The following is a 22,622-nucleotide window of genomic DNA, read 5'->3' as shown; positions in this document are numbered from 1 at the left end:
CACTATTATCATTCAGTTGCGCGCGCAAGGTTGGCGTAATGTATGACTTATCCCAACCGAAGAGATCTCTTCGAGCGCCAACAGGAATAGTCTGAGAACATATTGCGTGGACAGATATATCAAGTGTACACTGTGGTTAACAGTAGAGCGATATTGGGAACTGCCTTTTGATCATAAACGTTGAATTTATCGAGCATCATGTTGGACAAACCTTACAGAAAGACGTTGCCAAACTTGAGATGATCACAAACAAAGGCTGGCCTCGCGATGCATGAATAATTTAGCTAGGTTTACGACGAGTACTTGATCTATGTATCTGAGACCGGGATTGAAAATTGTTGAGTATAGATGTTTCAAACAGAACGTTTTATTGATATACCTTTTGCTTTGGTGAAGACATCTGGATTTAAATTGAACTGATCTTAAGTTGTGATGATTTATTCCGCTACAGAAGATGGATGTAAACAAATGTCACGCCTGGCCGAAGAGCACTTTCACACAAGCAGCTGCAGCGATGGATCGATTTTCCTCCTGTGTTCACATTTATTTACCATATGGTAAAGCTTCTTTGCGAAAGTAAACTACTGCTAATTATGACAGATTCCACTGCAAGTATTCTGCCTATCAGGAGTCTACGGTGCACTAGTTGCACATCAAAGTAATTGTTATTATCTTCGATCAAGATATCGTACCTTGCGATTGCGATTATCGACGATTAAACCACAAGGAATCAACCAATTTCATTGTAATGACTACTACGATTTGTGCAGATCACTGAATTACGAGGATTTTTTACCCACTCAAATGAAATGGAACTGTCGACATGATCGATGATTCGATATTATGGATTTAAGTTAGACACTTCTGTAAAGTATTGCAAGAGTAAATAATGTAATAATTCTATCATCGGGCAGAAAATTTGGCAATTATTCTTACTTCTATTACCGTAAAATTAAGGTGGAAAAATGTACAAAATGCGTCCAAAGGTTGATAAGCCTTCCGTTTCGCGTGCAATCCATGAGAAAAGAACACAGTCAATTTTTGGCGCGCTGAGTAATGGCACGTGACATGAAAGAGTGACGTGGCTTGTAAGCCCTTCGCTGGGGGTCGTTCGAGAATTCAAAAGGGCGGCTATCGCTCTTCGGCGAGCCGGACGGATCTTTTAAGGAGGAAAGAATCTGTGAGGAATCTTTCGCCGTGCATGGAAACGCAAAGCCATCCGACAAGTCAAACCTTGCAAAACCCTCTAACGAACCTTATCGAACGGTATGGTCCGGTTATTATTGGGTTATGTGGCTTGTGAATCGTGATTTACGTTCGTGTATAGTTGTGCGTGGCACCGCCAAAAATGGCGTTGACATTGTAAGATGGCGTTGAAGTGACGCGGACTATTTTCTCTCTCAAGAACTGTCTTTTACCTCCCCTAAAGTAGCATAAATCGTGTCTAACGTTATTTTGCACTTTTTTATGCTATTTTTGGGACTATTTAGTTAGATTGGAGGGCGAAATTTGACGAGGTTGTATTGCATCACCTCTAGGCCCAGCTCAACTTTACAGTCTGGTCTCACAAACGAACAAAACTCTGGCGATTCATTGAATGGATTGCGACCAGAGACGAGTCCTGACGGACTCGGGAAGCGAATAAGGCGTTTATCTCACAAGTACGACGATTTTGAACAACAAACAGCGGTAAATATATCTCTAATCAATTTCGTTGTTCGCGAGCTTCGCTCGGGCGGGCAGCATCCTAAAAGCTTGAATTTCTAGTTTGATGTGTTGGTTGCATATGAAACCGAAATAAATTCTACTCGAACTATTATTCTGTTAAATGTCTTTTGTAGAGAGGTATGGCTCAGACACCTTCTACCGGGCAAGATCCCAAAGTTTATCGAACGACCAACCAATTGCAGTATTTGTCGAAAACTATTATGAAAGCGATGTGGAGACATGCATATTCTTGGCCGTTTCACGAACCAGTGGACGCTGTAAAATTAAATTTGCCGGTTAGTACACTCCTAAAGTACAACACTCTAACTGTGTTCACTCACTCCATTGCAAGTCGTCGTTGTTGATTTTGAGTTCTCGTGGTCTTGTAGGATTATTACACAATCATTAAACAACCAATGGATATGGGTCAGATAAAGAGAAAGCTCGAAAACCACGAATATTCCTGCAGTCAAGATTGCATCGATGATTTTCGCCTCATGTTTAACAACTGTATCACTTACAACAAACCAGGAGAGGTATGATTAGTACTATTGTAGTTTATTATAATATAATCATTAAAAATTGCAGGATTGCATCAATTATAATGCCTTGGAAGTTAGGAGGAAATTGGGTTTGCTTGATAGTATGGAATTACGACAGAATTTGAATTAAATTTCCGTTTTTACCCCAGTATCATAAAGCTATTTCCGTTCCTGTGAACTTTTCAACACATTTGGTTAAAAGGTGTCATTTAGTAATGATATTGATAATTCTTTAAGAATTGTTTGAACATACTTTTTTACCAGCTGTGCCTAAATCAATCATATATCAATAGATATGTTGTGAATGAGGCCAATAAGGATAGGAAATTTTCAATGGCAACAGTTTTCACTATGGATGACTGTTCCTCAAACATGGATAGTGTAGTTGAAAGGGGAATGAAAAAATTTTTGATTGTTAGGTCATAACAAAAATGTTCTGGAAGCAAGTTGAAAGATTCTTGGACAAGATTTGATTTCATTACCAAGCTTCAAATTTACTCTCTTGCCCATTTTATGCAATAATTCCTAGCTCTTGACATTGTTGTTCTGAGCAGAATACAGGAAGCCTATCACATTTGAACTTAATAAAGTTCTAGCCCACTATATAGTCTCTATGGCTTAGTGGTAGAACATTAGAGTATGGAAGTACCTGATCTGAGGTTTGATACCTCATGGGAACCCAGACTTGTTCCTTTGTCCCATGTTTGAGAATAGAGAAAAAACATCTTTCTTAAGAATTCAATTTGTGATGCATAGTTCCCACTTAATTTTGCTCACTGTCGTACCAAAGGAAGTGCCAGAAAGTCATTGTAAATTTCTTCACATTTTCTTTAATTTGTTGGTGTTAAGTAGTTATAAGCATAAGCAGATTAAAGCAAAGTATCTTTTGATAATTTGATTTACATACTCGTAATTGATAGTTGGAAAAAGGAAGTAATGTGCCAAAATTCACCATGCTGGTGCAATACACTACTTCCTATTGACGCCATATGTGTGGTTTTTGTTTCTTAAGTTTAAATGATAAAGATGAACAATCAAACAAAATTCATGATTGCATTCTAATGTTCATTACCTTTTTTTTTTGTCACTTCTAATCCTGGGTAAAGGTTTAAGGGATTTGTTCAAGTCAAGGATTATAAAGCATAATTTAAAATTGGTTCTTGAAAATCAAGGGGTTTGATTGGTGTGGCCAGTGTGGTTTATGAACCATTGTACAACAGCTGCATTGAAAGTTATTTGTACATTCTTCAGTTTAATGTGTTATTGATTATACTGTTGTCAGGAAGATTTATAGATGACCTGTGGTTGTTCTTATGTGACAATGCTTATTCTTCCAACCCACCAATATTTGCTCAGTCTAAATTAAATTTTGCGCCCATTCAATAGAATGAGTCATGCCATTGAAATGGCTTGTCCTACCAAACTCTCAAATGAAAATCCTATGTCATGAAAACAGCAGTCACAAAAATAATTTATCTTTATTTACAACAGGATGTAGTTCTCATGTGCCAGACAATGGAGAAAGTTTTTAACCAGAAAGTTGCAACCATGCCTGCAGAGGTGAGACTTGGAAGTTCAAATGCATGTACATAGATGCCTTATTTGACATACTCAACTGAAACTTCAAAAGTGTTTTATACTGGAAAGTAAAGGGAAGATATTTATCAAGATCTACATATTTTGCTGTAGGAATTTGAGGTACTTCTAGGACCCAACAAGAAGGCTTTACCCAGTGGACCAGCTGCAAAGAGAGCCAAAAAAGGTGGTGTTCCACCAGTAAAAATGGAACACAGTCCAGGTAACTGTTTTAAACCTTTAAATTTCAGAAGTGATTAACATGTTACTTCTCCCTATAATACCCATATATTACCAAGCAAACAGGTAATGAGAAGACTCAAACTTATCAGTTAGAAGTTATTATCCAGGAATTAATTTAAAAGGATATGTGAAACAGCTAGAAAGGGAAATTAATGATCAAATTTTAGGAGTAAAGGGTTGGTTGGACTGTGTCCTGTGTATAGGTATAGCTGCTCTTGTTTTCTGGCCATTTGTGATATTAAAATTAAAATCGATTGTAATTGATTATTGAAATTAATTCAGGATTTGATTGGCTTTGCTTCTTTATGCTCTCTGTTTGGGTGCTGCATGCAGCACCTTTGCATTCATTCAAATGCAAAACTAACCTTTTTAATTTGGGCTGTCAACTAGTTTGCAAGTAGAAGAAAATGAGAAGGACTAGATGGCCATATTATCCTGGACACCATGTTGTTTCATCAGATTACAGGAAGGACTGGGAACTACAAGTTCTAATGAGTGTGGCACTCCTCAAGCTCACACAAACCTTTGTGCAAATTCTGAATGTAGAATCGATTCACACATCTTAACCTGTGACTGGAAATGAAGTCTAACTTGAACACTCTGTCAATCTTGAATAATGCAGAAAGCAGTTGAAGTTCTAATTTGCACTAATCTCTTGTTCTATTGTTGTGATTTCAGTAGCTCCAGATAGCACTCCAATGACAAGCTTGCCGTATCCCACCCCACCTGTAGCTGTAACAGCCACAACTGCTCTTCCAACTCTAGTTGATGCTACAACTGTCTTGCCCTCCCCTGCCATTTCTGCTGCTCCTGCTCTCCCAACAACTGTTCAGCCTGCCAAGGTTTGTTTACCTCATTTGTTACTTTCCAGTACTTTCTTATAACAAAGGAGAGTTATGGTAGACAAATTACTTCAAAACCTACATAAAATGGTTCTTTGCTACAATAAGTGTTTTGAACCAGTTGTAACTTTTGATCAAGTAGTTGAATTGTCCAGTTCAGAGTAGTCCCAAGAAGGATTGTTGTTGTTTGTAGTGACTGACATTACAGCAACCTTAGTAGAAGTCGATATTTATAGATATTTGCTATAAGTCTGTTTCAAGGTTTCTTGAATGTAAATTTCCAACAATTCATCAACTTTCAAATTTTAAGATAACAAATCTTAACCCTTTAACTCCCAAGATCTCATTAGTACTTTTCCTTACTATCTCCTATACAGTTCTTGTGATGTTAGTTTGGAGGATTTAGTATTGGATCATCTTATAATCCCCTAACTAATATTTTTCTTTATTCTCATGACTTGTCTGCTTGATATTGTTTTGATATTGTAAGGAGAAATTCTTTCTTGGTCACTTATGGGAGTTAAAGGGTTAAGGACTTCACAAACATTTTGTCTTAAGGTCAAAAAAGGAGTTAAAAGAAAAGCTGATACAACGACTCCTACCACACCGATCAGTGGAATGGGAGATTCCTTGCCTCCTGTGAAAGCTAAAGCTGCTAAAATACCAACCAGGAGAGAATCCACCAGAACAGTGAAAAAACCAAATCGAGATTTACCTGAAGAGCCACAGGTGGTGAGTATCACTACTGACACATGTTGCCTGACAACTTAAATATTTGTACTTTATTTCAATAGAATAGTTGAAGTTGTGATATCAGTTTGTTTCCATTCTTTTTGCTTGATCAGTTTTTAAAGGAAGTTTTATGCCTCTTTTGAATTTTCATCTTTTTTTTCCCCAGTCACGAGGTAAAAAGAAACCATTATCAGAACAACTCAAATACTGCAGCAATATTATCAAGGAATTGTTCTCTAAAAAACACGCAGTAAGTGATTAAAAGGAATGTCACAATCAGGGCTGTCAAAATAAACCAGCAAACATCGCATTTTACTATCTACTCTGAAAAATGCACTGGAAATTCTAAATCCTTGTAGCTGACATTATGCCCCCTTCTTAGTATCACAAAGCGGTTTATCAAAATCTTTTTGACAACCCTGTCATCAGTGATGAATATATAACCAACAACAATCATTTTGAAATAATAACATCTGAAATGGTATTTATATTCTCAGACTGATAGTCCCATTTTTCCTTTACTTTTTGAGGTTTATAGAAGTGTCTTTCTTTATGTCAACAATTCTACAGTACATTTTCCAAAACAAATTCTAATCAATGTTTACCTTGACTATTCTGTTATCGGAGATGTACAATGCTTAAAGATAGCTCTTAGTCCAAATGATTTGACCCTTAACTCTTTAACTTTTAAGATCTAATTGCTAATTCTCCCCTCTAGCTGCTGTGCATTTCCTTGTAGTTATGATAATTTGATGTTAGATCAAAATAACAACCTTCTGCCAGAGAAGTTTGAGTATTCTTATCACCTGTTTGCTGTACAATGTCGGGAAAAGTTACATTTTAATCACTTCTGTCAGTTAAGAAATAATTCCCGGATCTGAAGACCATTTGTTGTACACTGTTTGTTAGTTGGCAAGTCATGCTCAACATAACTTGAAGTTGGTGATTTTTTTTGGCGAAATATGAAGGATAATTGAATTACTGATTACTCATGGAAAAAGAAGGGTTAAATGAAACTTTGCCCCCATTATTTTTAGGCATATGCATGGCCATTTTTCAAGCCTGTTGATGCAAGTAGTCTTGGATTGCATGATTATCATGACATAATCAAACAACCTATGGATATGGGTACAATCAAGGTTAGTAATCAATCTTTTTTGATAAGGATGCAATATATTTCTTACTCCTTTTCTTCCATTGCCTCTCAGTTCTTTAAAGTTTAAATTCAACAACTTTGCTAATTTCTTTCACAGGTGAAAATGGAAGGAAGAGAGTATAATTCGTCCTCTGAATTTGCAGCTGATGTGCGACTCATGTTTAGTAACTGCTATAGATACAATCCACCTGACCATGATGTTGTTAAAATGGCAAGACAATTACAGGTTTGATGCTTGGATTATCAGTTGAGCGAGGCACAGAAAAAGTTTGGTGATAGGGGTTTGACTGAAAAGTAATGGTGTTGTCACAGGGGCAACCTTCCTTGTTTCCATTGATAGCCAAATTGCAAGAGCTGCCTGTCACCAATTGTCAAATGGGAAGTCTTGCTGATAGAAGTCAAGCCAGTTTCCAGCAACAACACCATTTTAACGTCAAACCATGGCCAGCAAAGTTCAGTTGTGCCTCATTCAACTGTACCACTCTTCGTGGCTGTTTCTCATCTTTTTCAGTAGTTTTACTGCTAGAGGTTTCCTCAGAAAGGTTATAACCCCATCCCTCCCCCAAAAATTTGCAATTATGCATGCATTAAATGGTGGCAACTTATTCCTTCAAAATTAGTACTTAAACATTGTCACTCCTTTCTTTACAGGATGTTTTTGAAATGAAGTTTGCCAAAATGCCTGAGGAACCAGAGCTTCCCCCTCCACCTGTTACAGAGCCTACAGATCCTGAACCAGAGTCTGCAGCAACACCGCCATCATCATCACCACCCTCTGAAGACAATGAAGCAGACAGAGCTGAGCAGCTCTCACAGCTTCAACAGCAGGTATGTTCATATTTGCAACCATTAGTTTCTGAAGTTATTGTGGTATAGCCTGTTCATTCTCCTCCTCTTGAAGAGTCTAGTTTTTTTTTCTCTTTCATTTCCTGGAATAATTAACCTTTAAGAAGTCATCATGACATTATTGTGGCTTAAAAAATGGCAAAAACATAATCACCTGTCCATCACTGTTCTAAGGATGTACAATGCTTTCCATTGGATAAATTCCAATGCAGTTGATAGGGCAGCAGGTTTCTCAAACACTTATCTGCTAGACAGTGATAAATTGGTTGGATAGCATTATCCACCCCTCTGGACCCAGAACCAAAAAAACCATAATGATGATAAAAAAACATTTGTGCTTTTTACCAACAGCTTATATCAGTGCATGAGCAACTAAGCAAACTTACTGGAGAGTCTGTTCTCATGACAAACAAGACAAAGAAGAAGCCAGAGAAAAAACCTAGTAAAAAGGAAGCCAAACCGCCGGCTGCCCCTCAACCAAAACCCAAGCAGAAAACAGCCAAGGCTGCTAATGTTACACCAGCCCAACCAAAACCAGAAAAGCCAGCTAAGAAGCAGTCAGCTTCTAAAAGATCTGCAAACAGCAAGTAAGTCAGAAGTTGGTCTGTGATGTTGCAGTCCTGATTGAGTAAGTCACCCAACACAGATCCTTTTTTTTTTTTTTTTTTTTTTTTTTAATGCTGAGATAAATCTTTTTGGTTTTAAAAAAAGGATTGCTGCTAAAAAGAAAACTTTGGAGATAGATACAGATGATGAAGAAGACACTGCCAGACCCATGACCTATGATGAAAAACGACAGCTTAGCTTAGATATCAACAAGCTTCCAGGTTGGTAAAAATAAATATATTTGAAACTTTTTTCAACCAAAGAAATGCCTACACAGCTTAATTTTATGGCTAGTACACTTGTTTAAAAGTTTCTGCAACAGATTTCTCCTTGCTCAACAGCACTTGTTTCTCTTAAGAAATGGGCGGCAGCAACAAACTAATTTGAGTTTGTGAAACCTTTTTGTGACTAAACTCTTTTAGTATTGTTGCTCAGTTGATTATAGAGATATGCATGCTCTGATTGGCTAAGGATTGCATTATTTCTCACTATAATCACCTTGCATGAGATGATTATAGCAGGGGCACTAAATTTCTTAATGGCAGCCCCAATGCTTTTGTTATTTACAGCATTTACAAAAGAATTCAAAAGCGCCTGAGCAATTATCCTAATTCAATTATTTTCCTCAGGTTCAGTGAACATTGTTAAATAATCTCTTCCACTTCATCTTGGGATTATTCAGCAATATTCACTGCGCCTTTGACTAGTTATGGTAATTAATGAGGCTATCTATCTAACATCACCCCAAGTTCTGAGGATGTTATTGAAGACAGTGAATCTTAATCCTGATGATTTAAGTGAAAGACTTTGTTATTTGGCATTCCTATCCTAGAAGTTTGCTAGAAGTTTGTTACCATGGACCTGGTTAAATGGCCTAGCCTGCCACTAGTCTGCTATAACTTAGTGTTATACCAATTGCTAGAACTAACCAAAAGGTCATAGGATTGACTCCTAATGATAGCACTTGGAGTTCTTTTTTCCTGAGTATGCCTGTGTCTTTCATATTCTTTAAACATGCACCAGTTGTAACTTCTTTTACTTAGTGACAAGGTAATAACCATGAGTCTTTTTCTTATTGTTCCCATCAGGAGATAAGTTGGGAAGAGTTGTGAACATCATCCAGTCCAGGGAACCTGGTTTAAGGGATTCAAACCCAGATGAAATTGAAATAGACTTTGAAACTCTAAAACCTTCGACATTGAGAGAATTAGAAAAATATGTACAGCAGTGCCTAAGAAAAAAAGTGAAGCCTCCAACAAAGAAAGCTAAAAATGCTGAAGAGAGAGAAATGGAGCAAGCAAAAAAGAAAGAAGAGCTTGAAAGACGACTTCAGGTATGTAGTAACAGAACCAATATATCAGCTTGTACATGTGATACTGTTAGAAGGATCCATTGCTTTTATCTTATCATAAGATGTAGATGATTATTTTACATAAGCTTTAAATAGTTTTAAGCTACATGTGCTAGCTGCAAAAAAGGGGTTCGGCTGATAGCGTGACTCCTTTTCCTCACCAAGGACGTAAGTGGCAAGCTAGGAGGTGCAGGGCAAAAGAAACAGACAAAGAAAGGTGGGTTTTGTCCACTATTACTGTCTAGTTTAATAATAAGCACAGAATTGTTACTAGTGGTTTTTTTTCCTAAATGAAACAACAGAATTGTAGCCCTATCATTCTTGTTTCCCCACAATGAATTCATGTTTGAATCAAAATCCTTCAATCAGTGAAACAGCAACCATATCATGAAAACTGATCCTCAAAATAACTTTGCCATCAAATAAGCGCATAAACTCAAAGGAAGTCTTAGAATGTAGTGACATATCGGGAGGAGTTTTAGAGTGATTTTAAAATTCAGGCATTAAAATTTCAAATTAAAAATTTGATTTTAGATGTAACTTCACTTTCAGTGCAGATCTAGGAATAACATTCTCCTCTGATTATCTTGACAGAATCACAACGGGCAGATAACTCAGTAGTTGATGTTGTGGGTAGTGAACCTCGGCCAAAAAGGTTGAGTGAAAGCAGCAGTAGTAGTGGAAGTGGAACAAGCAGTAGTTCTGATTCAAGTTCAAGCTCTGGGTCTTCTAGTTCAGCCAGCAGCTCTGACTCAGAATCAGGTAGTGAAGAATAGAAAGACTTGCAGAAACTGTGCCAAAAATGACACCAAAAAGTAGTTGCATCGTAAAGTTAAGGAAAATTATGATTGCTTTTAATCATGGCCTGGATACTAAGTTATGGTATATTCACAGGCCATGTTATTTTTTAGTGTAAATAGTGTAAATTATAATCCACAGGTGCTTTAAATTGGGTTATGAGCTGCTTGATTTGTAGTTCATATAATGTTTCTGTGTTCTCAGTAGATAGATTCACCTTCATCCAGTAACACAACTGTTGTGTATATTTGTAAAAAATTGCTGACACAAGTTTAACATAATATAATTATCAGCAAAGATATGGACAATCCCCATCATCGTTTCAGCACTCAGAGCTGACTGTCAAGACTTGTGTACCGCAGAAAGAATTAGGGATTTGTTTGAATGACTGCAAAGCGGTGCATTTGTAACTGTTATCCACATTCTGCCAACATCTCAATACAACAAAATAAATTTGTATTTTACAATTTTTGGATTGTTTGTTGTTTGTAAAGTTTGCTTTTACTCTTTGACAAGTTTAGGTTACCACTATCCCATGCTCAGGTGAATCTAATTTGGTTTCTTGTTCACAGAGTCTGGTGGTAAAGGCCACAAGACTTCTCACAGTACTGGAAAGGTACTTATGATTTCATTCACTCCATTTCACAAAAACCTTTCCCTTCCTCAACCATTACTACTCTGCAATTGACCTTGACATGCACACAAATTGAGAAATTATGATCTCATCCTATTATTTTTTTTCTTTTTTGAGCTTTGTAATCAGTTAGCAGATTTCTGTTCTGAAATAGGCATGCACTACCAAAATAATTGTCAGATCAAGTCTGAGCAGTTAAGACAAAGAGCCTGGAATGATTAATAACTGCACAAAGCTAAAACACCATCACATCTCTGCTTACAATCACATTCATATCCTCATTCTTAAAACATACTGCCATGATTTTAGTCTTCTTTGACTTGCCTGTTGATACTAATGGGGCAGATCTCGTTCTCTCCCTCCTGACATTGCCAGAACAAGTCTACTGGTCATACATCCAAGGCGACACCAACGCCGTCCAAACCAGTAACAAGTCATGTGACTCAGCCTGGTATGTCTACATCCCCTCTTTTACAATTTTAACTCTTCGATCCACCATTTCTTTTGAGGTGTAAAACTATCCCTGTAGAACGGTTTCTTTTCAAAACTTGAGTACGCATTGTTTGTTTAAACCCCCCTGGAAATGACATAATAGCCAAGACAAATTTGTATAGTCTTCCTGCTTCCATTCAAAAGAAATGGTTGATTTGAAATGGAACTGTGATTTAATGATAAATTATTAAAAAAATCAAAATATTGAAAACTTTTGTATTCATTTATCCCTGTCTGCCAAAGTTCACATTATTTTTGACATAAAATGTCATCATAATCATGTTCGTTCCCTCCTTTACTCTCACCCAAATCTTGAGCAACTGTTTACCTTTGAGAGCAATTACAAGTTAGGTTTTTACACCTTTGGGGAATCAGGCTTGAATTGGGACTTTCCTAGTGGATAAAGATTGCGATTTTGAATATTTACACTCCAATGAGTTTCAACCCTTTATTCTCACCATCAAGCAGAAAGATGATGATAATGTTTCCAATGTATTGCCATTTATGCATAAATGGTAATTACAAGAAAACTGAATTGTGTGCAATCCAGTCAATTTGAAGCTTTGTCATCAATTAGGTTGTGCTAATAAAATACCCACATACAAACACAAAACACAAGAATTGCCAGAACCAAATGTGTTTCCTTGCTAGCTCTTTGCTATTGTCAAATAGGAAAAAGATAATCATAGACAATCTGGTCTGGTCTTAGAAACTAAATCAGGCTGTCGGTTCTTTCCTTTATTCCCCATATCATTTTCTCCTTTTCTTTGTTGCATGTTAGAGAATTTCTGTGTGTTTATTTATTTGTTTGAAGAGCCTTAACATCAAGTCCAATTTTACCTTGTAAAATTGAAATTAAAGAGAGTATTTTGTACTCCACTATATTCACAGCAATTTTTTACCAACATGAGGGACTGAGTAGTTTAGCTAGTTTCAGTTCAAATTATGTTGAGTTCCTTCAATTCAACTGAAGCCTGTTACTCAGAAGATTGAAATCATTTTTTAATTGTTCTTTTGATGCGTGGTGAATTACAGTTTCCCAGTTGTGTATACCACAGACAGTTTTTCCCTGCCAATCCTTGCTTTCTCAGCTGTCTTGCTTCGGTAAACATGAAAAACTTGGGTTCAAGGTCATTGAAAGAACTTTAGAGTGGTCCATTTCTTTGCACAGCAATTGGTTGTTTTCCTTAGAAACTGCTACACTGGCTTGTTGAAAAAGTGAACCACATACTTGATACATTATGTTTAAAGAAGCAATACACAAAGGTTTTGAAGAGGCAAGAAATTTGCTCAGATGGTTATTATGAACATTGTTTTTGGGTAAATAAGCAAATATGAAATTGAAACAAAGCCATATCTTAATTTTTGTATATTCAGGGATAAATTAACATAATAGTTAAATTGAAGCAGCTTTTTTTTGCTTAGGGCTCCTAACAAAAATCAACATTGTTCAGTACTCAAACATCTGTTTTAAATTTTAAACTCGATCCACTTCTTTTATGTGGGCATACTGAATTGCTTCTTTCATCAAGCAAGACAAATGTAATTTTTTTCAATCCATTTTTTGGTCTTTTTCAAATTTGAATTCAAGTCACATCATTTTTACATTTCCATTTCTGAATACATTGATATGTCACCTATGATAATTTCTCTGCATGTGAAAATGAGGATAAATCATGACACTCTTTCTCATTAGTTTTCCCTTTCCTCTCTACAAACTGAAAAGGTTGAAGAATTGGACCAAATTTCACTTTTATTTTTGAAACCTTGGTGCTTTTGGTGCCAGAAATATAGATTGCAGGTGAAAAGCTTTCGTTTTAAACCAATTGCTCAGTTGTTAGCAACACTGTTGACAAAATAACCTAAAAGCTTCCTTTTTTCATCTTAAGAAAAAAAATATTGAAAAAAAACCAGGATACCTTTGTGACATCAAGTTACCGTTTTCAAATCATTGCTTTAGAAATTAATGATGGTTTGAGTAAATTGATGCAGTAGACTTTTTTGCTCATTTATGTGCTGTTTTGATAAGTGCTTAATTCAAAGAGAAATTTCTTAACCAAATTTATTTGAACATCCATTTATTATTATTTTTCGAAGGGACAAAATCTGCCCTTAAAGGATTGTATTGAATCTCATTCTGGAATGAAAATAAGCTGCAACTATGGCTTCTACGTAGTTACTTTGATTTGTTGTTTCCTGGTGACAATTTAGAAACACCACACAACCTCACAAGAAAAAAAGCTTGTAGTGACCATCTTTCTTTCCTCTTTCACAAGAGTAAAAACTGGTTGGCTCAGGTACCCTAGACAGCCTGAAACTTAAGGATTGATCAATGCACAATTTTTTTTGTCTATGGTTTTGATCACAGAATTGACCATCAGAATTGCCTCCTTTTTTTGAATCGTCATCTGTCTGCTTGACACTCGAAATTCCTTTACTAAGGATGCTAACCTTTAAACAGAACTGGCTTGTTAGAATGGAGACTTGACTGATCCTGCAGTCTTTCAAGCCATTTCTGAGTATTGCTTAGCACCCTAAGTTCCTCTTTAAGGAGAAATAAAACCTTAATCCCTTCTGGGTTGATAAAGGGATAGAGATATTAAGCTTGGAAGGCTTAAGTGTATTTCTCACCATTGCTTTAGTTGCTCCAGTCTCCAAGTCTACTCCAGCACCTAAGCCTCAAGATAAACCTGCTATTATTACTGCTGTGTCCACAACTCCCCTGCCTACAACAGTAACAAGCAACCCCCCGCTGGCAACTGTAGCACCACCTAAACCTGTTAGACCAGTCCCTCCCAGTATTCCACCAGTTGTACCAAAGTCCACAGCAAAACCAGTTGTATCTACAGTACAGAAGCCTACCTCAACAAGTACCACAGTTCCAAAACAAGTTGTCTCTTCATTTGCAAGAACTACGGCTATGACAAAGCCATCAACACCATTGGCACCTACCAACACCACACCCACAGCAGTTCTCAAAGAAAAACCACCTACCCCTGTGGCAGAAAAAAGTTTGCCGTCAACTTCACGACCAGGTGCTGTCCTCAATTTAACCTTTACTTTTGGCAAGATATCCAAACTCCTTTCTCCTTAAATGAGTTTCAGAATTATAGAAATTAGTTATGGCAGCATATAAACTACCCTCTTTGGTCCCAAATTCCCTCAGTTCTTGGGGTCATGTTATACATGTAAAGGACCTCATCCTATTGATTTGACTGTAACCAACAGAAGTCATCCTGAAGTCACTCTTGTTGGGTAACACTTCAGGATGACCCAAAGCAGCTGTCTAAATTTTGAATGTTCTGGTCATAACTCCAGGCTATTAATGTTCCCTTGTTTACCTGAAGTACTGAACAGGTCATTTCATTTAACCATGGTTAGATTCCTGTCTTACGGTTTTTCTTTCATTTACAGGGAGTAGCGGACTAACATTTACTGTTGGAGAGTTACCAGGTTCACTTGCATCCATAGGTAAGTTTGGAAATGACAGTTCTTTCTAATGAATTCCAATTGTTTGTTAAACATTGAAATGTCAAGTACTGTAATTGATATAATTTGTTCTCATTTTCAGGGCAAAAGAATGAAAATCAATCAACGAAGAAGGTTGGTTTGTCCTCACTTCATAACTTTGCCTCTGCCCTTCAACCTTGTTTTCCTTACAATGACCTCCATAAGTCTATGAGATGCCTTTCATTTTTCTGCATGGTAGCTGTGAGAGATACCAGTACTTCACATAGACTTGTTGATGATTTTTTCTGCAGAAATTTTTCTTACCAAACTAAGAGTCATAAGAACATAGAAATTACTGAATTTCAGGTAATAAAAAATTTAGTGTTGCTACTTTACATAATAAATTTCCTTGCCCTGCAGGATTCAGCGCCCAAACCCATACGCCAGGTAACTTCTTGGTCCACCTTGAGCAACACAACTTCAGGAGGATCTCGAACACTGTCATCTGCAAGCAGCTTTGAAAAATTTAAACAACAAGCTAGAGACAAGGAAGAACGGGTATGCGAGACATTTAAACTGTTTAAACAAGAATGATTTTATTCTTAAACAATTTCATTTTATGTTCTTTGAAGGGTTCTCTTGGTAGTGTTGATTAAATGCTCGAGAATATTTTGCTAGTGTGACCTGTGGCGAAGCTATGATTCAAACTGTATTTTTACAAGTTGTTGTCTAACCATTCAATAGGAGAAAAACTTTAGAGCTGAAGAGGAACAGAGACGTCAACAGAGAGAAAGAGTGGAGCTTGAAAAACTACGGCAAGCTGAGGAAAGAAAAAGGTAGCTTTTCTGTTTTTTTTTTTTTTTTTTTTTGGGTCAGTTAAAGATCCTGCTATGGAAACTTTTTTGACCTTCTTTAACTTCCTTTGTGCTCTTGGTCCAAATGTAATTGTACACTTTGTTTTATTTTCAGGGAAAAGGAAGAAGATGAAGCTTTAGAAAAAGCAAGGCTAAATAAGGAACAAGAACAAGCTAAAAATGCCCAAAAGATGAAGATAGAACGCATGAGAGAGGCTGAACGACGAAGAAGGGAAGCTGTAAGTATCATCCCAAAAGTTGTGTCTTTGTCATAGATAGCTCTTGATAAGATGCATTAACCCAGCTCTTCCTTCCGATTCAAAGTGTAATAAGTGTCCATTTTTGCCTTCTCCATTCCACTGCTCTTAAATGATTACACCCACTGTTAAGAATTACTTTTCATGAATAAACAATTTTTAAAGTATTTTCTTCTCAGTTAGGTTTAAATGCTGCAAATTTCAGACTGGTTATATAAACTTCCCTAGGTCTCACTGTCACTTAATTTTTCTTTTTGTTGTTGTTGTTGTTTGGAGAAGAGGCATTGCCCCTAAACACAAATCTCGTACATGCTTTTTGTTTGATATGAACAGCTGGCTGGAACAATTGACATGAATCAACAGAGTGACATAATGGCAGAATTTGAGGGAAGCCTGGGCTAATGTTGGCTGTATACAGTGCATCTTGAAATTGTCCACAGTGACTGTTGTCTGGCAACCATGAAGAATTTATCAGTGCTATATCCTTTACTGGTCAAAGAAAGCACAAGACAAGCTGCAAAGAAAGGTGCATTGTGCCTTCATTTGAAGTACTATGAAACCTGAGGATGCCAGCAGTTCAAGTAACGGCCTATAGTAGCATTTGAGAAGAATAATGAACTCAAAAAGTTGGAGCAAATGAACAATTTTTATCTTATTTATAGCTTTTATATGTTGCTTATGGCAATGATCATAACAAAAGACTTTTCTAACTCCAATTTAAATAATTATTAGTTCTGCTAAATAATTGATACAATAGTATCGCACAATTCAGTTGTGATTTGCTGAAGGAAACAGATCACTTTCCCCACATTTTTGACTACATTGAGATTGGAAAGACTAACTAGTACTATTATCTGTACAAGAAGGACATGTCTCTCTAGAAAATACAGGAATGATGTGGTATTCTTTATCATAAAGATGCCTCTTTTTTGCAAGAGATAATTTTGCATATTGACAGTAATTTAAGATATCTGGATAGCATGTTAGTCAAAGCTATTTCTTGTTGCATTTGATGTTACATGAATGAAGAGAATTGCAGGTCTTGAATGTTAAATTTTTGTTGAAAAAAAAAATTGGGTTACCCTAGTGTGGAGAACCTTTCAATTTTGGTTGAGGTCAAGGTTTGGTTAGGTCTTGTCTGGACAGTTTAGCAAGTTCTTGTTGGGCTTAAGGAAACTCCTTGTTTTCAAATTGTAGTGGGCACCGTTTCAATTTTTCCTTTTGATGAACAACTTTTCCTTTCTTTCTGTATATAATTCAGTATTGTTGAAATCTGGCAGAATTACATACTTAAAGAAAATCTCTTTATAATTGGAAGAAAAAATTGTCTCCTTCAATAGACACCATTTTTTATTAAACTGAAGTTGCAGGTTGAAAGACCAGTGAAAACAAATGAAAATTTTAAAAAAATCAGGAAATTCACATTGAAAACAAAGAAAAAAAAATCGAGAAAAATACAACACAAAGACAAAAAGATTAGAAAATTAATGAGTTCTCATTATTATCATTCTTTGAACCTAAATAAGCTTCTATTGGAATTGCAGTATGTGATGGCTGTAGTTGTGCTTGTACACTTTTGCTTCACTAATGAGTAACAAATAAAAACTGAAAACCTCAGAAAAAAAAAAGCAAATAAAGAGAAAAAACAGGGAGACAGTTTGATGTAATGACTGACATTTACAAATACTATAAACACTCTTATTAATAGGCTATGCTGTTTGCCTAGAGCCTTGAGTTTCTAAAAGGCTCCTTCTTCTTTAATCTTTCCCCTGCACCCCTTCCCCTTGACAAAAATTATAGAATGAAAAACAGGGAAAGTGCTAATGCTTTAAAAATCCTGATATGATGTTGTTTGGTTTCCAACCAAGGAAATGCTTACTGTATACAATATTCAATTTAGTGGAGTGTTCGTTCAGAAAAAACAAAACTGTCCTCATTTTGGCTCTCGAAGAATCTTTAGTGAGCCCTCATCTCTTAAAGCTTCCTCTGAAGCCATGAAAAATTAATAATTTTCTGAGGGCCTTGAAATGTTAACAGTATCAATGAAGTCCAAACTAGTCAACCACCCTGAAAGAAAAGTGTGAACATGGAAATTTGTAGGTACTCTAGGTACGTGCAACAAGGACTGTCTAACAGACAGAGGGGACATGAATGTGAAGGTACTGGTAGTAGGTTTTAAGAAGAAACCCTGAAAAGAAAAATCCATGGATGTATTGCATATACCATACTGATTAAAGCAGATTCTTGATTTAACATCTTACCCAACAAAGTGACTAAAACTTGTAGGTTGTGAAGCCCTTACCTGAGTTCAAAATCCTGCAATCTGCTCAAAGTTGAACAAGTTCAACACCTTTAATGATTCAAACCTGGTAACAAACTTGATTGCAACAACAGAGATCAGATAGGGGAGCATTGTTCAAAAGTCCAAAGTATTGCTGCAAAGGTGAATCAAAAACAGCTGGAAATATTTGGAAAACTCGTTAGATGCAGCAGGTCCCAACAAATGTGTAGATCAACAAAATTGGGAAGGATTGAAATGAACTGAATGTTAGAATGACCCTTTTAATGTAAATATCAGTTTTTACTGAAGCAAAATTCAAAATGCTCAGAAGTTTCCTAATGCCCAAAATGTTCTTCATTAGGTGTGAGTGATTCTGCTCATACTCTGCCAATTTACAACTTAGTTCCTAATAGTCTAAATACAATCACCAATAATAATTCACAGATTAACTTGAGATGCCATTAATCTAGCCTCTCCCACCAGCTCTTATCTCATTTCTGTAATGAGTGAAATTACAATGATTTTGTAGGTTAAAACATGAACAGTCTTGGAAACCAATAAATCAGAAAAAACACTTTCGTTTGCCTTACTTATCCCTGATACAGAGACAAAGTACAATTGCTCACATTATATTATGCAAAATTTTGTTCCATGTTGATGTTACTTAATATGGAAAAGCTGTTACTTTATGCTCAATGGTAAAATATATTAAAAATTTGCCAATTGGTATATGGTATATGCAATATATACAGTATAAACTTTATGTACAGGAGAATTTGCAACTTGTAATTACTAAAATTTAAGCAGCTGAAACATTCATAATCATTTGAATAACAATGAACAGATCAGATAATTGTTGTTAAAGCTGTACTCCTAAAAATGGGAAACAAGTAGTTAAGAGTTGCCCTCACCCTTATTTCAAAATCAAATGTCTAAATATTCAAATGATGGAATATCTTATTTCTGAAAGTTCCCTACTTTGCCCAAAGTATCACGTTAAATATTTCATAATATTTTATGTACAACAGCTTTCATCACTGAAACTCAAAAGTTAACAAACTGAAATGCTAGTGATCAAAGTCACCAATTTCTTCAATTCCTTCACTTTCAGTCACCAAAGCCCGCTCCAGAATAACTTGGCCCTCCTACAGTCATTGCACAACAGAATATAGAAAAATTATGATCAGTTTCATTTGTTATGCATTTCCACGATAACATCAAAAGAATTTCCTAATTTTGCATGAAGGAGCCCCCACACTTCTAAGCTTTACAACTGAAAAAGAATGTAAGATAAACTAAATGGAGCATAAATGGTTAAGTAAGGGGTAGGGCCCATGCCCCGATTATGGAGCAAAAACTTTGGGAAAGTAGAGACTGAGAAGAGACTGAGAAGAGACCCAGATGAGGCAGGGTGTGTCTCATGTTAGATGTGTCTCAGCCCAGTTCATTCTGGCCATGCCAAACCATGCATTTGCTTTCCCTCCATGGTCCTATGACTGTTAAGAAAACACTGGGCACTGAACTGGTTGAACCTGTTAAGTAAAGGGTAGGTTGGGTAGGGAATGATCGAATCTTGAAGTCTAATAACTTTAGATTTAGTAACATTAATTGTACCTTGTATTGTTGGCTCTCCTCTGTTGCATATTCCTGAGATGATAAACATGAGTTAAAATAGATAACAACAACAACTTCCTGAATCTACTGGTTTGACTTAAGCTACAGTGACTGAGTATCTGAATTGATTATTGCAATAAAAGTGTCCTACACACTCACATGTTCATGTTGCAGACCAGTATTACATTTAATCAGTTAATCAATTTATTTCCCAAAGATATTTGAAACTATCCTGTAGGCAAATGATTTTCTCATTCTAAAAAGCCCTTTAGTTTTGTTTCCCAAAGATGTGATGATAGAAAAAGACGAAAACAAAAAAAAAACATGGAGTGCTCCCGAACACTTACATACATCCAGCCAAGTTTTGAGTCGCAGTTCTTACAGAAGACATCTCTGACCATGTGCCTTCCAGTAAGCTGCAGAAAGAATTTGAACTAAAGTAAACTTACAGAAAATAGAAACTGAAATTTCAAATTAAGTATAGATTGCTACAGATGCAAGCTATAAGCTTCAGATTGCAAAAAAACGATTCCACAGGCATAGCTAGGAGGTTTTTAAGTTGTATGTGACTGGAATTTAGGCAATGGCTTGTTGTTCTATTGTCATAAATTGTTATTTTTCCTAGTTAAACAAGGTGGCCCTTATAACCTATGGTCCCACTTATATAACTTGCCTCCTTAATACAGAAGCTCCTTGATGGAAAACCTTGACCCTGCACCCTTGGAATCAATTTTAACACTTTAACTTCCAATAGCTATTAAAATGTAACTTCCCCCCAATAACATCCATACATTTTCCAGCAAACACATTAAGAGAATACCCAAACTCACTGGGTAGAATTTGTTGACTTGATTTAATACTGAATTCTTATAACTAATTTACAAGGAAATGTGTAGCATCTAGAGGGGAGAATTAACTATCAGATCATGGGAGCTTAAGAGTTAATTAAACCAGTAATATATACCACCATAAAGTAATAACATACCATTACTCTATCTTGAACATTGCTGAATGTTAAATTAACCCTGTAAGACAGAGGAAATCTGTTTAGCTTTGGCTTTTTCTCAGTCATAGACAGTTGCAAAATTTATATTCATTCACTATCCAATAAAAGACTTGAACAAAAATGAGTCAACAGTAAGTTAAAAAACACTCAGCTATAACAGTAATAAATGGTAATATTTTCACCATTCAATACATTAAAGTTCACATGGCAACCAGGTGGACAATCAGACATGGTTTGATGCTACTCTGGTTTACAGATTTAATGAATGTAACTGAAGAAGTTTCAATTCATAGACCCAACGTTTTGATACTCCTGTCTAGTGCCTTCATCAGGGGTGATCTAGATGCTGCAACAAGAGGTCCTTTTATATGATCTCTAATCAGCTGCCTTTTTTTTTTTTTTTTAAAGGCAGCTAATTAGTGATTGTCTAAAAGGACCTCTTGTTGTAGTGTTTAGATCACCCCTGATGAAGGCACTAGACAGGAGTGTCAAAATGTTGGGTCTGTGAATTGTAACTTCTTTGGTTACATTCATTAAATCTGTAAACCAAAGTAGCATCAAACTATGTCTGATTGTCAACATTCATTATACTTTTAATAGTAAAAATGATATAAGGATTGATTAAACGGATAATTATTTTTTTAAATCGATGGAATAATATTGTAACGTGATGATGTCCAACTGATACTACTTGCTTTGGACTTAAATTTCAACAATGTCGACGATGACGATGATAATGGAAAAAAACAGTAATTATAAAAAATTAAAAAAAAACGACACTCACACTTTCTTGAACAAAAACGCCCTTCCAGTAGCTCCATTGAATCTCTGATTAGAGGGTTAATGATTCAAACGGAAACAAAAACAAATTAATGTTAAATAATCTGCGAAGGGAATGCAGGACTGTGGTTTTAATCGGAAATATTATTTCCAGTCAGAATTATCTGACGAAATTGACACTTTAACAGCTGAAAATAGAATAGAGTAAATTTTCAATTTCAATCATTCCGAAACTCACAAAATTTCCAAAGTCGAAGCATGATTGATAGTAACTTGGGAAAAATCATCGTGAAGACTAGGCGAAAAGGAATTATCAACAGCACTTTGGTATCGTTCACAAGGTAACTGATTGTTGGGGAAAGTTCACATTTAAACGATACTGAATTTTCGATCTGGCGCAAAAAGCGAGATCAGACGTGGGTAATTTGCGCAACGGATCTCCAAAACAAAACAAAATTCAAGAATGACATGTTAAAACGAAGTATGCCAGTCTTCCTCCAATTTATATTCGATCTGTGTAAAAATCAACCCAAGGTGAAAGCCAAGAAGCCAGTATTTATTAGTCGCGTACGTACCATTGATGTTAACTCCGATCTGTTCGTCAAAGCTGTATCGCAGTTCGCACAAGAATACAAAGTGATCCCGCCGGGATGATTGAGAAATATACGACCCATGTTTTTGTGTATTCTTTCTGAGAGTAGGTCTTAGAATCGAACGATATATAGACACAAACACCCGGCCAAGGCTACGGAAGAAGTCCTTTAACTACGAACCTTGCACTGCTTTGTTATGGTTCGCAATTCACGTGACATTAAAGAGCTGGTGGGTTTAAGCTTATATCCCGAACGCTGATTGG

The 22,622-nt window shown here is 36.2% G+C and overlaps 2 protein-coding genes across 5 annotated transcripts; one reads left to right on the top strand and one right to left on the bottom strand.

The window, feature by feature from the left end:
- The first annotated feature begins 18 nt into the window (after positions 1-18).
- On the top strand, positions 19-17,713 carry LOC113671659 (bromodomain-containing protein 3). 4 transcript variants are annotated; one of them, XM_027187905.2, is made up of 26 exons: positions 33-1,266; positions 1,539-1,689; positions 1,842-2,003; positions 2,097-2,243; positions 3,741-3,809; positions 3,939-4,047; positions 4,749-4,909; positions 5,468-5,641; positions 5,808-5,891; positions 6,679-6,780; positions 6,895-7,023; positions 7,449-7,625; positions 7,995-8,230; positions 8,355-8,470; positions 9,338-9,582; positions 9,766-9,817; positions 10,195-10,362; positions 10,971-11,014; positions 11,408-11,483; positions 14,167-14,559; positions 14,939-14,995; positions 15,096-15,127; positions 15,395-15,532; positions 15,719-15,810; positions 15,944-16,067; positions 16,419-17,713. In XM_027187905.2, the coding sequence occupies exons 1-26, from the start codon at positions 1,202-1,204 to the stop codon at positions 16,485-16,487; spliced, it is 3,372 nt and encodes a 1,123-aa protein (XP_027043706.2). In that variant the 5' UTR covers positions 33-1,201; the 3' UTR covers positions 16,488-17,713. The 4 variants fall into 4 exon arrangements, with proteins under 4 accessions (XP_027043708.2, XP_089058644.1, XP_027043706.2 ...); XM_027187904.2 differs by having other exon boundaries at positions 55-1,266; positions 4,746-4,909; XM_027187907.2 differs by lacking the exon at positions 1,539-1,689 and having other exon boundaries at positions 19-1,266; positions 4,746-4,909.
- A 905-nt stretch (positions 17,714-18,618) lies between these two features.
- On the bottom strand, positions 18,619-22,590 carry LOC113671664 (protein yippee-like 5). The gene is made up of 6 exons (XM_027187911.2): positions 22,342-22,590; positions 21,771-21,814; positions 20,966-21,005; positions 20,328-20,396; positions 19,981-20,013; positions 18,619-19,511 (listed from the first exon to the last, which is right to left on the bottom strand). The coding sequence occupies exons 1-6, from the start codon at positions 22,438-22,440 to the stop codon at positions 19,434-19,436; spliced, it is 363 nt and encodes a 120-aa protein (XP_027043712.2). The 5' UTR covers positions 22,441-22,590; the 3' UTR covers positions 18,619-19,433.
- Positions 22,591-22,622: the final 32 nt, after the last annotated feature.

The sequence above is a fragment of the Pocillopora damicornis genome, chromosome 4, assembly GCF_964200805.1.
Source record: "Pocillopora damicornis chromosome 4, jaPocDami1.2, whole genome shotgun sequence".
Taxonomy (NCBI): domain Eukaryota; kingdom Metazoa; phylum Cnidaria; class Anthozoa; order Scleractinia; family Pocilloporidae; genus Pocillopora; species Pocillopora damicornis.
This window is presented reverse-complemented; position numbering and strand designations above follow the sequence as displayed.

Coding starts and splice junctions, on each gene's coding strand:
- LOC113671664 (XM_027187911.2), bottom strand. CDS start 22,440: ATGGGTCGTATATTTCTCAATCATCCCGGCGGGATCACTTTGTATTCT. Junction 21,815..22,341: donor GATCGGAGTTAACATCAATG/GTACGTACGCGA, acceptor CCCTCTAATCAG/AGATTCAATGGAGCTACTGG. Junction 21,006..21,770: donor GCGTTTTTGTTCAAGAAAGT/GTGAGTGTCGTT, acceptor TCTGTCTTACAG/GGTTAATTTAACATTCAGCA.
- LOC113671659 (XM_027187904.2), top strand. CDS start 1,202: ATGGAAACGCAAAGCCATCCGACAAGTCAAACCTTGCAAAACCCTCTA. Junction 8,471..9,337: donor AGATATCAACAAGCTTCCAG/GTTGGTAAAAAT, acceptor TGTTCCCATCAG/GAGATAAGTTGGGAAGAGTT. Junction 15,533..15,718: donor CTAGAGACAAGGAAGAACGG/GTATGCGAGACA, acceptor ACCATTCAATAG/GAGAAAAACTTTAGAGCTGA.